Raw genomic sequence first — 15,621 nt, forward strand, 5'->3', positions numbered from 1 at the left:
TGAGTCGTTTAGCGTAACTTTCTGTCATCATCTCTCCCGAAAGACCCAGATGCAATCAAAGTGACTTCTTTGTATCAGCAAGGGGGCGGAGCTACCCTGCCACTGGCCGGATAATACCAATGCCTCGTTAAAAGATGGAGTGTTATAGTAATGATTATGCATCCAAGGCATCTCAATCTTGTTTCCATCTTTGCAGAAACTTAATTAGAGAATCATTACTAACTATTTTTATTGAATTATTTTTAGTGTAAGTGTTTGAGCACTATCCCTTCAAGCTTCTGTAGTGTTTTTGTTAGGTGAGTACGGATATAGACTAAAGAATAAGGTTTTTATGTTGATCAGGAGCAGATGAAGATATAGACTAACACGGGGTACTGACCAGTAAAAAATCAAAGCTTGCAACGATAATTATACTCTTTACCTGATTTACCTTTCTAGTATTTCATAGCATACTTATAATACACACAGACTTCTGTAATAGGCAAGTTCAAGAGTACAGGGGTATGTTAAAAAATCAAGATGATTTTCTTCTCACCTTTGTTTTCTTTAGTAGGTAGAGGTTTGGTCAGGTGAGTATGGATATAGACTAAACAATAAAGGTTTTTATGTTGATCAGGAGCAGATGAAGATATAGACAAACACAGGGTACTGACCAGTAAAAAAATCAAAGCTTGCAATGATAATTATACTTATCTAATTTTCCTTGCTAGTATTTCATAGCGTACTTATAATACACAGAGACTTCCGTAATAGACATGTTCAAGAGTATGTTAAAAGAGGATTGTTCCAACACGGTTACTTGAGGTTGACCCCGTAGAAAACGGGAAGAGGGTAAACTATACAAAAAGCTGGTCGGTTAGGTAGAGTTAACCAGTAACTCCTAAGAAGGTAGTTCTAGGTAAGTATGTTAGGAAAAATACAAATTACTTAAAAATTTGTGATTTTTCTTCTCATTGTTTTCTTTAGTGGCTAGAGGTTAAAGCATACCCTTCAGAAGTACAGTGGCAACATGTTCGCCTAGCATTCGCATGGCAGCAGATCGATCCCCGCCCAGGACCGTGAGTTTAAGCTGTTTACTGGGTGAGGCCACTGCTGTGGTTGGGCACCACAGTGGGAGTTTGGGCTTGCCCGGCTGACGTTCTGGTGAGCATCTATTCTGCTGAAACTGGAACTGAAACCAGGCACCTTTAACCTTTAAAATCACAGAAATGACATGATGCTATCCCATACCTTTATTGGAAATAGGGTTTGGTTGTGCTGTTTTTATTATTTGTCAATATCATATAGAATCTCTTTACAAATCTCATATTACTGCTATGAAATTTGAATACTATGTATACCCAGATTGACACATTGTTTATGTAAGTCCTCATTATCTTTAGTACATTTTCTTGATTAATCTTAGAGGTTTCTTTATGATACCCGGATAACATGAAGGAAAGGGTTAGTGTTCCTTGAAGGACAGACACAGTCAGGGTAAACGTTGATGTTTAAATGCATGAGAGGGTAATGTCATACGTCCAGTCTCAGGCGAGTTAAATCTATTGTAACTGAAACACCTGATATTCAGTCGTCATTAATAGCAACAATGGTAGATTTCTCAATTGTGAGACTAGACACATAAAACGAGTACTGTACTCTCCATTATCTTCTGTGTAAAGCACCTTCTTGAATTTTCATATGGTCCCAGTCTTAACGTATTAATTTTCTCATATATCTGGGCATTACTCTCTTTTTTAATTTTTCAAAAATATACTACACTTATGTTTCTAACTCTATATGTATTTAACCCTTTTACCCCCAAAGGACATACTGGTGCGTTTCACAAAACTCATCCCTTTACCCCCATGGACTGCTAATGTAATTAGCAGTTTTTTTGCAAGGACGTCCTTGCAAAAAAACTGCTAATTACATTTTTTTGCATATTTTTGATAGTTTTTTGAGAAACTTCAGGCATTTTCCAAGAGAATGAGACCAACCTGACCTCTCTATGACGAAAAATAATGCTGTTAGAGCAATTTAAAAAAAATACACTGCAAAATGTGCTTGAAAAAAAATAACCCCTGGGGGTTAAGGGTTGGAAAGTTCCAAATAGCCTGGGGGTAAAAGGGTTAATAATGGTGTTAGATTTCTTAATTGAAACCAGGATTTTGGTTATTTATAGTTTACACTCGGTACGTTAAGATTTTAGATGTCCTGTGAATGGATACAATATCCTATCTCATTAGTAAGAGCTCCCTTTTGCCACCAAGCCGCTAAAGTATCTAGTTCAATTAAGTGTCCTTTTCGTAGCCGTGTCAAGTATATGAACCTGTGAATCGTTGGTTTGTTTATTGTGATTAAGAATTTTTCGAAACACTTTGTTTTATAACTTAAAAAATACATATAAATGATTACACCAGAATTTTTTTCTTCATTGGAAGCAGTGTTTGTTTAAATATACGGTACAGTGAAACATAATGCAGTTGGTATTTAAGGAGTGATGCAGCAAACTTGCGTTCATATTAACATTTTTACCAAATGAAAATTTATTTGTCCAATACTGCACTCACCTGTGCAATCAACATTAGATCAGAAGTGGTAAGTTGGCAAATGTTGATTGTGTAGGCAAGTGCTAGAAAACTAATTTTAAATTCAAAATTACATTTTTCTAATCCTCAATTGCACAATCAACATTTTCCAATTCCCCACTTCTGATCAATTATTGATTGTGCAGGTGAGTATTAATAAACAAATTCTAAAATTCAAAATTACATATTTCTAAATGTAAGGTGGTTTGTAAGGTAGAAAAACTGTAGTTCTGTTTCCCTGAGTATTAATCACATAATAAATGTTCTTTGATGCTTAAATTTGCCTTGCAGTTTACCCCTCTTCTAATACATTCCTCAGTAATGCATAAATGTATGTGAAGCTAGTGGCTTGTGGTAATTTCAACTCTTTCAGGTGTTGGTGTGACAAGAAACGGACCCTTTCCTTCAGTTTTCCATAGTTATGCAAGGCAAATTTTAGGTAAGGAGGCAGCTAAATTGTTAAAGCTACTGTATTTTTGCTTTTATGTCATAGCTTGCAATGTATAATGAGCTTTTTTTACGAAACTTATCTTCATAAATGTTGATAGCAATGAAGAGATTACTTAGCAATTGTAAATATTATTGGAGTAAAGTACTGTATTCTGTATGCAGCATTGATCTATGCATTTTTCATAATGTCGTAATTGTATGAATATTTTTGAAGCCTTTGCTTATACAGTAATGATGCATGATACAGTAGCAATGATCTTGATGAATTTTGCTTGCCTTCTCAATCTAATTCAGGGATCTGAGTGTATTCCAAGTCTGCTGAACCCCTTCTCCTGCATAGAATAATATCTTCTGTGTAAAGCATGTATTGTAATTAAGGTTAAGACTTTTCCAGCATCCCTCTGATCCCCGTCTGTATCGTCCTCTCTTCGTCGAGTCCCTTTGGTTTCTTCCCACCAAGTTGTCCAACATGTTTAGGTATTGCTGTGCTTCATTCTTTGCCATTCAAGAACACAATGTTTTGGTCAGACCTATGAATTATAGTTTGTTCCGTAACCGAAATACAAACCACGCTATTTACAAAGGGTTATTACTTTTAGCGTAGCTGAAATGGCGAGCCATTAGAATTTAACGAGGGTGTATTACCCCCCGCGCTAGTTAGCGGGGGGGTAGGGGAGTGGTAGCTAGCTACCCCTCCTCCCCCTCACACACACGTGAATACTCACTTTCACTTTTGGCTCGGACTGTGACAGACGTCTCTGTCTTGGTCCTTGCTTGGCAGCCATTGTCTGTTTTGTCTTTACTTAATCGCTTACTTTTCTTTTACTCAATATATATGTAAACATGTTTTCATGTTTGTATATATATTTGAGTATAGAAATAAGTAAGTTTCCTTTTCAGATGTGTGTGTGTAGTGTACGATATCTACGTGGAGGCCTCGGCAGTTAGGCCACCACGGCGTATTTTATGGGTGGCGATCGAGTTTGACTTATGTCTTTCTCTCTCTCTCTCTCTCTTGAGGTCGTTCACCCTTTTACTACGTGTTACTACGCCCTTGTAGCCTAGCTTCCTTTCCGTGTGGGGGGTTGCTACGCGTATGTTTGTATCAATTAGTTATGAATCTAATTGTAGTTGTTTTTTTTCAGCTTGTAGAACGATTCCTTTCGGGGTTTTCGTTCTTTCTTTAGTGTTCATTCATTTTTTTAATTACATAATTACATAGTTACATAATTATAATTGTTATAATTCTGTTTTGGTTACAGCTCTCCTTCCGCGAGTGTAAGTGGTTGTGAGGGCACGTGCCTGTTGTGTAATTCTTGTTCCTTTCCCTCGGGATTCCTCTTCGGAGCCTTCCCGGGGGAATGAATGTGTACTAATATTATTTGTTTTATTTTTTTACAGTTACCGATCTAGTTCGTTTCTGTAATATAGCAACGGTGTGAGCTGTCTGGTTGAGTCCTGGGGATTCGGCTGTTGCTGCCTCCCCCCTTGTATTTTCGTCAGGGGCGTGTTTCCTTCTACTGGTAGTACTCCCGTGTCGACGGACAGCTCTCCAGTTCATTTTAGAACAGTCAGGAGGCTTGCCTCCTTGGGCGGATAACTTTCCTTCCGAGGGAAGTTTTTCCTGTCCAGGCTTGAGTTTTTCCCCTTTTGGGGGGTTCTTCTCTTGCCTTTTTTTCGTGCGACTATGCTCTTGGTGCTGAGCGGTCGCACCTGCAGTTTCGCTCAAGGGGCTGGGCAACTGCAGGAGCTCCTCTTCGGAGGATTGCTCCTTTTAGGTCACTGGCTGACCAGTCTCTTCCTCGAAGTGTTTCTCTTTCGTTCGCGAGAGAGTACACTCATAGAGACTCCTCTTCGGAGGTTTCTTCTGTTGCTGTTGCTGTTGGCCTCCCTCGCCGTAAGGCCCTCCGTCCGCCTCGTCGTAAGGGCCTCTCATCTCCCTATAAGGGTGCTTGAGGCGCCCTTTTGGATCTCCGTTTGCAGCCTACACTCCTTTTTTCTCGATCTTCCGCCTTGGTGCAGATGGACAGCAGTCTGATCTCGTCTTCCGACGGGCAACGGTCTTCCCGACGGACAACGGTCTGCCCGACGGACAGCGGTCTTCCGACGGACATCAGTCTCCCGGCGGACAACGATTCCTTCGGGGCAAAGGGTTGCCCCCACGGGGGTTCTTCCCTTGCGTGTCAGGGTTTCCCTGTGCGCCCTTCTGCTCATCAGCGCTCTCCTGTTCGTCAGCGCTTTCAAGATGATCTTCCCTGCGGTTCCTGTTACGTGCCCTGTGCGCCCACGTTCGCCCTCGCGATCTAGAACTTCGGTTCAGGTCGGGGTCAAGGACTTCTTCTTTGCGCAGGCTTCCACGCGTAGCCTTCTGCTCGCCAGCGATCATCAGCTCGTCAGCGATCATCAGCTCGCCAGCGATCTCCGGATCGCCCACGTGTGTTACAGCTGGCACGCCAACGTTCTCCAACACTTCTGAAGGAACATGGTTCGCCAGCTACTAGCTCACCTGCGCATGCTGATCGCCATCGCACGACCCTCAACTGCGGATGCTGATCACCATCGCGCGACCCTCAACTGCGGATGCTGATCGCCATCGCGCGACCCTCAACTGCGGATGCTGATCGCCATCGCGCGACCCTCAACTGCAGATGCTGATTACGCATGCTGCTCCTCATCGCACAACCCTGAACGATCGCCCTCCTGCGGATGCTGATCACCATCGCACCCTTTCACGCGATCATTCACCTGCGCATGCTGCTCGCCATCGCACAACCCTGCACGATTGCCCGCTTACGCATGCTGCTCCTCATCGCACAACCCTGAACGATCGCCCTCCTGCGGATGCTGATCACCATCGCACCCTTTCACGCGATCATTCACCTGCGCATGCTGCTCGCCATCGCACAACCCTGCACGATCGCCCGCTTACGCATGCTGCTCCTCATCGCACAACCCTGAACGATCGCCCTCCTGCGGATGCTGATCACCATCGCACCTTTTCACGCGATCATTCACCTGCGCATGCTGCTCGCCATCGCACAACCCTGCACGATCGCCCGCTTACGCATGCTGCTCCTCATCGCACAACCCTGAACGATCGCCCTCCTGCGGATGCTGATCACCATCGCACCCTTTCACGCGATCATTCACCTGCGCATGCTGCTCGCCATCGCACAACCCTGCACGATTGCCCGCTTACGCATGCTGCTCCTCATCGCACAACCCTGAACGATCGCCCTCCTGCGGATGCTGATCACCATCGCACCCTTTCACGCGATCATTCACCTACACATGCTGCTCGCCATCGCTTACCATCATGCGGTCATTATCGCCAGCGATCTTCTTCACCTACGCGGCAGCACGATCCCTCGCCGTCACGCCATCGCTTGCGTTCGTCGCCTCGGACACGTGTTCATTTACCTGCCTGCGCGATCGCTCGCCTGCACGCCCGCGCGATCGCTCGCCTGCGCGCCCGCGCGACCGCTCGCCTGCGCGCCCGCGCGACCATTCGCCTTTGCGCGACTGTTCGCCTTTGCGCAACCGTTCGCCCTCGCGCGACCATAGTTCGCGGCGAATTCCACAGCCGGTGGTAGCAGCAGGGACGCGTGCTCCTAGACGGCACTCGGGATCACCTCCATCCAAGCACAGGTTGGTAGTGCAGGACGAAGACAGGTCAGTACAGCATTCTTCCCCACCTTCTTTTCAGGCAGGTACCGTCGGGTCCACTCCAAAGGATCGCCCGATCCCTTTCACCTTAGCGAGGATTTCGGACTCTGTGTCCTTGGAGCAGCAGACATGGTTTGGTCCGCTGGCACGGGCGTTAATGAGGGTTATGAAACCAGTACTCGCCGGCCAGGGTAACAAACCAGCGGCTGTCTCTCCTACGCTGAAGAGAAAGAGAGGAGTGGACTTCGTGGTGACTTCCCCCAGGGCGAAGTTGGTTCCCAAGAGGTCGGTCTCGAGGGTCCCCTCTCCTGTACGAGTACTCTCTCCTTCTCCTGCCCTGGAAGGATTTTTGGCGGGGGGGCTTTCCGTTCAAGATTTCTCCATCGGACAAGGGGTGACTGCTTACCTCTTCCTCTGGGAGCTTACCAGGTTCTTTCCCTCCTCGGTTACGGCCCGAGGTTTGGTTCAAGGAAGCTACAGGAAGATCAAGGGTACTTTCCTCCTCTCGAGCTCAGACACCTTGGCCTTTCGTCGTTAAGTATCTACTTGTGGACAAGCTCGATGTTGTACCATCTGGACGCGCTGACTGAAGGCTTCCTTCGGGTGTCTCATCTGTGGAGGTCGACGACCTCAGACACCCTTCCATCCTTGAGAAGAGTTTTGTCTGTGCCCAAGGACAGAGACTTAGACAGCTGCTGTGCGGAGTAAATCGACTTCCGGTTTCACTCCTCCAAGGCGCTTTCTTCCAGACTCTGCAGGGCTCCAGCGCCCTTTTCTTTCAACCACGTCGGCCTAAGTTATCGGCTACGACAACTGGGACAAGGTGTCCAATTGCAGTTTCCTCCTGTCAGGAACAGATGGCACGGGAGATTCCCCCGGGGGGGCATAGGCCTAAAAGGAGTTCACGAACTCTAGGATTGCAGGTTTTTTCGCTGGGAGGATGCTTAAGGTTACTCATCCGAATGACAGCTTCCCGATGCCCATTCCCGCACAATCTCTGTGAGTAGCCAAGGATATCGCGCCTGCTGTCTCTGTCAGCGAATTCAGTGTCTCTGAACCTCTATGCCATAGCGTCAGCAGAGTTGCCCGGTTGGGCAGAATGATCCATACCTTAGGCGAAGGTCTTCCTTAGGATCATCGACGGCTTCACCCCCGGTCCCTTCAGTCGATCCTTTCTTGTAAGGAAGGATCTGAGAGGGGATGTCCATAGTCGACCTCTCAGTCCTGATCAAGTTTGTCGAACAAACTTCGGCCAGCGTAGACCAGCAGAATCGATCAGACTGGTAACGAGGCGACAGGACTCCTTTAACCCTGGATCGGAAGGACGGGTACTTTCAGTTTCCATTCCATCCATCTTCCAGGGTGCTCGTCGAATTCAGCCTAGACTGCAAGTATTCCTGCTTATGATGCAGTGTGGCTATCCCGCCGTGGCATAGCAGGTTTGTTTCCCCAGAGAACTCTCCCTGCCTTCCTCTTGGCCGCTCAGGTGCAGGCTTCCGCCTCCTCTGCTGTTTGGAGGGCTGGTCAACTCCGGTAGGCTCGGGTTTCGACCTTCTTCAGCGCCGGGACTAGCTTCCGGAATGTGACCATGAGTGTGGGCTCATGGTATTTTGCTTGGAGCCTTCTCTTCCTCTGCCTCAACATCTGGAGTATCTGGCCATGATTTTGAGTCAACCGCCTTACCACATTGGAAACCCCGCTTCTCGTCCGTCCAGCGAGGTTAAGCAACGTCGGTACTTGGATGGGTGACCACCTGGGGACGCCAGATTCTGTTACCGCATCCTCCGAGCCTTCCTTTCGGTTGACTGTGGCAAGACTGAGGAGAGTCGCAGTACCTGTTCTCAGTCAAGCAGAGCTTTCAGCCCTACCTTGGAACGTTTCCTAGTTCTTCTTTCCTCATTGACCCGTCTATAGTCCGAACGGTCGCCTCAGGATAAGTTCCATGTGGGGCGATCCAAGTCCCGGTGGCTTCAGGCAATGTTTAACCGGACTCCCTGGCCCTATGGGACCAGCGGAACTATTAAACCTGCAATGGGTGTTGACCTATGGAGCCTCTTGATGGTAGTGGATATTCTCGTCCTTTCCCCACATTCTTGATGCGGTTCTCGGACTCGTCAAAGGAAAGGGGGGGGGGGGCCATGTTCCGGTCCAGGCCTATGGTCAAGACCTGAAGGATACCTCTCCATCATTCAGGCAGGCTTAAGGGCCTTAGTCTGGCCCCTCTTCAGATCCTACAGCTCCTGCCAAGTCGCCCCGTTGCGCGTCGACTTCATCCTAACCAGCAGGGGACGCATTTTCACACCTTCACATCTTGTAGTAGAGATACCGGGATGATTGAGATTCTCTCAATTCCACCATCGGCTCTCTCATTCCAGGCAGGGGAATGTCTCTCTCAGACTATCCGAGCAGAGCCTCATAGAGAGAGTGTACCTAGGGGTCTTTGACCTTGGGTAACCAGCAAGTGCTGGTCTGGGGGACCTGATCGCAACACCTTGGAACCTCAAGCTTCCACTAGTCTTACCCCCAGTCTCAGACCCCGAGACTCTGGCAAGATGCATTCCGGTGATGGTGGGACAAATTCGACGCCTGCGTCTTCCCTCCTTTTTGTCTGCGGACAACAATGGGTCTCAACAAAACCAGGTTGTCTGTCAACCTTTCAATGGGAGAGCTCCACTGGGACTAAGCGCAGAACGGTTTCTGGACCCTCTGCTTCCCCTGACGGAACTCCCGGGAGAGCTTCTCCCACGGCGCAGACTACTCAAGCAACCACACTGCGACATCTCTCCCGAACCGGGGCATCGCTTCGGCTTCATGCCTGGAGACACTACGCTTCCTCCTCTAGAAGAGACAACCCGCTACAGTCGCGGTACGGAGGTCGCGTCATCTGCGATAGTCATCCACAGGGGTCTCCCAGGCAAAGTGAAGAGTAAGGTGGTGGGTGCCGTGGGAGATATACCTCTTCCCGTGAGGCCTCTTCTCCAGCAATAACGGTCTTATTGCCTTTCGGCGGGAGGAAGCTCCTTTCCGCTCTCGGCAATGAAGCCTGTCGCTCAGCCTTTCCCTGACCTTCAGGCTTAAAGGAATAACTTTTTCCTGCCCGCTGGATCTATCCTCGCTCATGCGAAGCTACGATCGTCCCTGCCCTAGTCGGAGGAAGACCTCCAACTTGGAGCATGGCTCGGACTTTTAGTCCTTTAAGAGATCTTCTCAAGACCCTTTTACGACAGGCCTCGGATTGTATTCCGCCTTGGGTCTTCTGCTCACTCTGGCCACGGCCAGTGTGTAAGCAATCTTCTTGGTCTCTTACTACTCCCCCCTTTCTAAGGAAGAGGGGAAGGCAACATTCAGGCTCGCTCCTGAGTTGTTGGCTAGACTCAGAATCTGAGGGTCCCGACCCTTCGGTCCGATTCATTCAAGATTTCGAGTCTCCATTCTGTGTGTTATGTCCCAAGACCTTCTCTCTCTTGCCAGTAAGGAATCGAGAGGTTAGCGCTGGGAACAGCTGCAGTTTGGCCTCAGTTGCAGCCGATTTGGGAACACATGGAGGACATGGGGGGAGAGTCACCAGTATACCTCTTCAGCCCGGACTCGAGTACATTCATCTCGACCTGTCTTCAAACCCTCCCCCGTCACGTCGCCCTACAGCACGATGTTGGATACATCGCAACGTCCTCGCCTTCGAGTAATACTACTCTGTGACGCAGGTGCTACAAGCTGGAGTCTGGAAGCGTCTGATGACCTTCGCAGCCCGCTTCCTGCAGGGCGTGACCCACAGGAGTCTCGATACGTTTTCTATCGCTCTGTGGTGGCTACACAACAGCTGGTCTAACCTCAGGCTCCTTTTTGGACAGGTAGCAGAAGGTTGAGGGCATTGTTATCAGGTTTTAGTCTGCATGAACGAAAGAAGTATGTCTGGCCCTTACTTCTTTCTTCATCATCCCATCTACGGGGAAGCAGCATCCTGGTCTCTGCATAGCTGACCTCGAACCTCTGCAGGTAAACCATGCTTCCTTGTGTTCCGAGTATTGAGTCAATACTGTCGCGTCCCCCATACCCTGACGAGGTGGTATTGGGAACGTCCTAACCCAGAGTTCCTTCTGGAACTCCAGGTCAACTGCCTAAGACGGGTCACACTTCTTCCTTCACACACAAGCTTACGTAGGCCACATGGTTCCTTGCGGAGCAAGGAACTTGTGAGGTGCAGGGACTCCTTTTCTCGAGTGCGACTCACTCGGATTCTGAGTCCCCGGGTAAAGCCAAAGCCAGTATGGCTGGGGACTTTCCACCCTTCCTAAGGGATAAGTCACCCTTTGTAAATAGCGTGGTTTGTATTTCGGTTACGGAACAAATGACAAATTCGAAGATAATTTGTATTTTTCCTAACCATACAAACCTTAGCTATTTACACATATTTCCCCGCCAGCCCTGTCCCCCAAGACAAGTCCTACCTCTAAGTGAAAGTGAGTATTCACGTGTGTGTGAGGGGGAGGAGGGGTAGCTAGCTACCACTCCCCTACCCCCCCGCTAACTAGCGCGGGGGGTAATACACCCTCGTTAATTTCTAATGGCTCGCCATTTCAGCTACGCTAAAAGTAATAACCCTTTGTAAATAGCTAAGGTTTGTATGGTTAGGAAAAATACAAATTATCTTCGAATTTGTCATCTTTGAGTGATCTATTGAAACACATTTGTAGTTGTTCTTACATGAATACAAACTCTCTTCCTTCACTAGGAATATGTTCTCACTGTAGCTGGAACTTGGCTGTGAAAATTTAGATTTGGTAGGCGTAGTAGCAGCTCTGCCATACCAGTTCACTAAGTAGACACTTTGTTTTCAGCTGCCATAGAGTACAGATGTACTCTCGGTGCCATCAACTGGCTGCTTTAATCATTTTTATTATTATTATTATTATTATTAATTGCTAAGCTACAACCCTAATTGGAAAAGCAGGAGCTATAAGCCCAGGGGGCCCAACAGGGAAAATATCCCAGTGAGGAAAGGGAACAAGGAAAAATAGAATATTTTAAGAACAGTAACAACATTAAAGTAAATATTTCCTATATAAAATATAAAAACTTTAACAAAACAAGAGGAACAGAACTTAGATAGAATAGTGTGCCCAAAACCCGAGTGTACCCTCAAGCAAGAGAACTCTAACCCAAGACAGTGGAAGACCATGGTACAGAGGCTATGGCACTACCCAAGACTAAGAGAACAATGGTTTGATTTTGGAGTGTCCTTCTCCTAGAAGAGCTGCTTATTATTATTATTAAATGTTAAGCTACAACCCTTGTTGGAAAAGCAGAATGCTATAAGCCAAGGGGCCCCAACAGGGAAAATATCCCAGTGAGGAAAGGAAACAAGGAAAAATAAAATATTTCAAGAACAGCAACAACATTAAAGTAAATATTTCACATATAAACTTTTAAATAATTTAACAAAACAAGAGGTAGAGAAATTAGATACAAAAGTGTGCCCGAGTGTACCCTCAAGCAAGAGAACTCTAACCCAAGACAGCGGAACACCATGGTACAGAGGCTATGGAACTACCCAAGACTAAGAGGACAATGGTTTGATTTTGGAGTGTCCTTCTCCTAGAAGAGCTGCTTACCATAGCTAAAGAGTCTCCTTTACCCTTACCAAGAGGAAAGTAGCCACTGACCATTTACAGTGCAGTAGTTAACCCCTTGGGTGAAGAAGAATTGTTTGGTAATCTCGGTGTTGTCAGGTGTATGAGGACAGAGGAGAATATGTAAAGAATAGGCCAGACTATTCGGTGTCTGTGTAGGCAAAGGGAAAGAACCGTAACCAGAGAGAAGGATCCAATGTAGTACTGTCTGGCCAGTCAAAGGACCCCATAACTCTCTAGATAACTCTTTAGATAATGGTTGAAAGTTTGTTGTGTGCGAGGGATATTAAGGAAGAAGAAAGGTTTTTACGGTTTTCACAAATTTTCTTGTTCCTGTTTGACAGCATTCCTGTTGCTGTTTATTTCCATTATGTCAGCTGGGATGCTGGAGCAGTTAACGTCCCATTCATCGCAGACATCCGTTACTAATACAGTACATGAAATTGTCATTATGAATTATCCTATGTCAGCTTTTCCTTCTATGTGTTGTTAGGTTTCACTACAAATGAAACTTAATAGTGGATATGTTAGTTCATTGGAAAGCAGAGGACTTTTGTAATGTTAGCTGCTGGACCATCAAGCTTCCAGCTTCTTCAGATATTATAAGGCTTTCTACTCCGAGAACCTGATGCTTTTCGTATTTTGAAATTGATTTACAAGTGACACTCAGCAAGATAGATTTTTCTGTATTATATAAGTACGTAATATAACCTTGTGCTTTCACATTTGAGTATCAGGCATTATGGTACTAAGATTTAATGGAAGTTTGTAGGATTGAATGAATGTCGTGCAATGCTTGGACCAGCCTGACTTGTTTACATAGTGCAACTATCTTTATTTCGACGGAGCATGAGTTTATATACAACCCGTTCCAAGCAAGAAGGGCATGAAAATACAAACACAATGATTCAAGAAAATACAGGCTTAAAGAGGTTATCAGTGCAAGGGGAGAGCTATAACGATGATATACAAAAAACAGAAATACTGTTACAGTGTACTAGCGGGGTTGATGCACGTGCGGTACATATACCTTATCATCACTGTTAGTTTGCTAATATAGCCACCTATTTTAGATGCAGTGCTCTATTCTAGTTAAGTGAAGACCAATTCTTGTTTCTTTCTGATCAAAGATAACTCAATCCTTTTATTGTTGAATTTAATGTTGGGGTACATGTACTTAACACAAGCATTGACCCACATTCATGGATCCAATCCATGTATCACAGTAACAATTTAAATGTCAAATTGAAACCGTCAAATTATCTTTTGACAACCTGGGGCTCTTGGGTTAAGAAATATATTTAGTATGTTTAAATAAATACTGATTTTCCTTTATTCTTTTGATCAAGGAAAAGTTTTCCTGATAAATAATCTATGTAAAACTTATATTCATCTTACCTTCTTTAATACTGATATTGACTAGGTGTTAAACTACATTTTCTTTAACAGGAGGCGAAAGGAACTGGGTTCAGGTCCTCTGTAATGGTGGTGTTGCTTCATTAATGGCCTGGTTTTACATCATGGACTGCGGCTGCGGAGAAAACCCGATCGATATGGTGTATAACTACCGTTGTTCTTGGCTGAGCATTGCTGTTCTAGGTAACATTGGTTTTGTTAATTTTTTACGTGATTATTGCATGTCTAGATCTGAAGTTGTCTAGATTTTTAAGATCTATCTATATTATTATATATGACGCTGCATCCTTAGTTTGAAAAGCAAATTAAGACAAGCATAGGGGCACCATAGGGTAAGCAGCCCAGTTTGGAAAAAGAAACATGAGTAAAGAATATACTACTAAGGAGAAACAACATGATAATGATATAAAAAGAGAGTACTGTAGCAATGGTTTTTAAAATGTTGAACCCAAGATGAAAAGATCAGGATAAGGCAACCTTTTGATAAAGCACTAAGCATGTGTGGTCCTTCCTTTAAGCATCTTAACACACCAGTGTGTTTGATAAAAAAAAAAAGGGAAAGAAAATATTGTTCGTCTTTACTGTACCCACAAGCAAAAGAATTCTAACCTAAACCAGTGGAAATCCTTGCTGCATGAGCTATGGCATAATCCAGAACTAGAGGACAATGATTTTGTATTTTGGAGTTTCTTATCAAAACTAGAGTATTTAGGGATACTAAGACAATATTAATAATTCACTAGTTCACTAAACTTCATGATATTTATTAAATTTGGATATTTTCAAACTATTCCATAGCCATTTGTTAATAATGATGAAAATCTTTTAAGCTTCAAAAAATTAAAAAAAACTTGGGACATAACCTACCTATTCTTAAAATATGGCTTACTTTTGAAATTATTAAGCAGCTTTATTGTTATAAGATGCTGATTGAATACCGTCCCAGGTCTTGCCTTAAAAACAAATTATATTTTGTTTTTCATATGTTTATCTGACCTGTAATATTAAGTTCTAATATATTCATCAAATAGTAGTTAGAAACAACACTGTCTAGATCAGTGGTTCTCAACCTTTTTTCTGTCATTTCCCCCCTGCACCCAGTTCAACCATCCAGATTTCCCCCTTCATGCCCCGCCCAGCCCTCATGCCCACTCGCCTGCCTCAAAAATGGGCATGACACTCCAATTCTCCCCTTGAATAGCATGTCTTTGGGAACTGATATGATCATATCACAATTGAATGGCTTAAAACAAATTGCCGCATGTACTATGTGGACATTTTTCGCTTGTTTTAGTTAGTAGGTAGTGTGATTGTTTCCCCCCTGAAAGCTTCCTATTTCCCCCCAGGGAGAAATTTCCCCCAGGTTGGGAACCACTGGTCTAGATGATTGGATTTTGAACAACTTTTCTTCTTGTATTTTACAGGGGCTCTGGCTTGTTGCAATGGCGATACTTGGTCCTCGGAGTTTGGCACCGTACTCAGCACAGGAGATCCAATTCTTATTACATCACTACAACCAGTCCCTCGAGGTACAAAGCCTATTTGCTCGACTTTTTATTGGTAATGGAATGTCACCCTATAGTCCATTTCTTTTAGCGAGGCAGATTTGCACCGACTCGCAGCGGTGCCCATTTAGCTCGGAAAAGTTTCTTGATCGCTGATTGGTTGGACGAGATAATTCTAACCAATCAGCGATCAGGAAACTTTTCCGAGCTAAAAGGGTGCCCTTTTAGCTCAGAAAAGTTTCTTGATCGCTGATTGGTTGGACAAGATAATTCTAACCAATCAGCGGTCAGGAAACTTTTCCGAGCTAAAAGGGCACCGCTGCGAGTTGGTGCAAATCTGCCTCGATAAAAGAAATGGACTATAGAACAGGTTATTAGTTTTAT

At 45.1% G+C, this 15,621-nt stretch overlaps 1 protein-coding gene across 3 annotated transcripts in view; it reads left to right on the forward strand.

Annotated features, from left to right (window-relative positions):
- The window catches only part of LOC137657831 (transmembrane protein 19), a 34,142-nt gene that overhangs the window by 12,873 nt on the left and 5,648 nt on the right, over nucleotides 1–15,621 (forward strand). For 2 of the 3 annotated variants that reach the window (XM_068392407.1, XM_068392408.1), the window contains exons 4-6: nucleotides 2,944–3,009; nucleotides 13,766–13,915; nucleotides 15,157–15,261. In XM_068392407.1, coding sequence (XP_068248508.1) covers nucleotides 2,944–3,009; nucleotides 13,766–13,915; nucleotides 15,157–15,261 — 321 coding nt within the window. The remainder of the gene's footprint in view (nucleotides 1–2,943; nucleotides 3,010–13,765; nucleotides 13,916–15,156; nucleotides 15,262–15,621) is intronic. The other variant, XM_068392410.1, reaches the window with a different exon arrangement.

The sequence above is a fragment of the Palaemon carinicauda genome, chromosome 18 (genome assembly GCF_036898095.1).
Source record: "Palaemon carinicauda isolate YSFRI2023 chromosome 18, ASM3689809v2, whole genome shotgun sequence".
Classification (NCBI taxonomy): domain Eukaryota; kingdom Metazoa; phylum Arthropoda; class Malacostraca; order Decapoda; family Palaemonidae; genus Palaemon; species Palaemon carinicauda.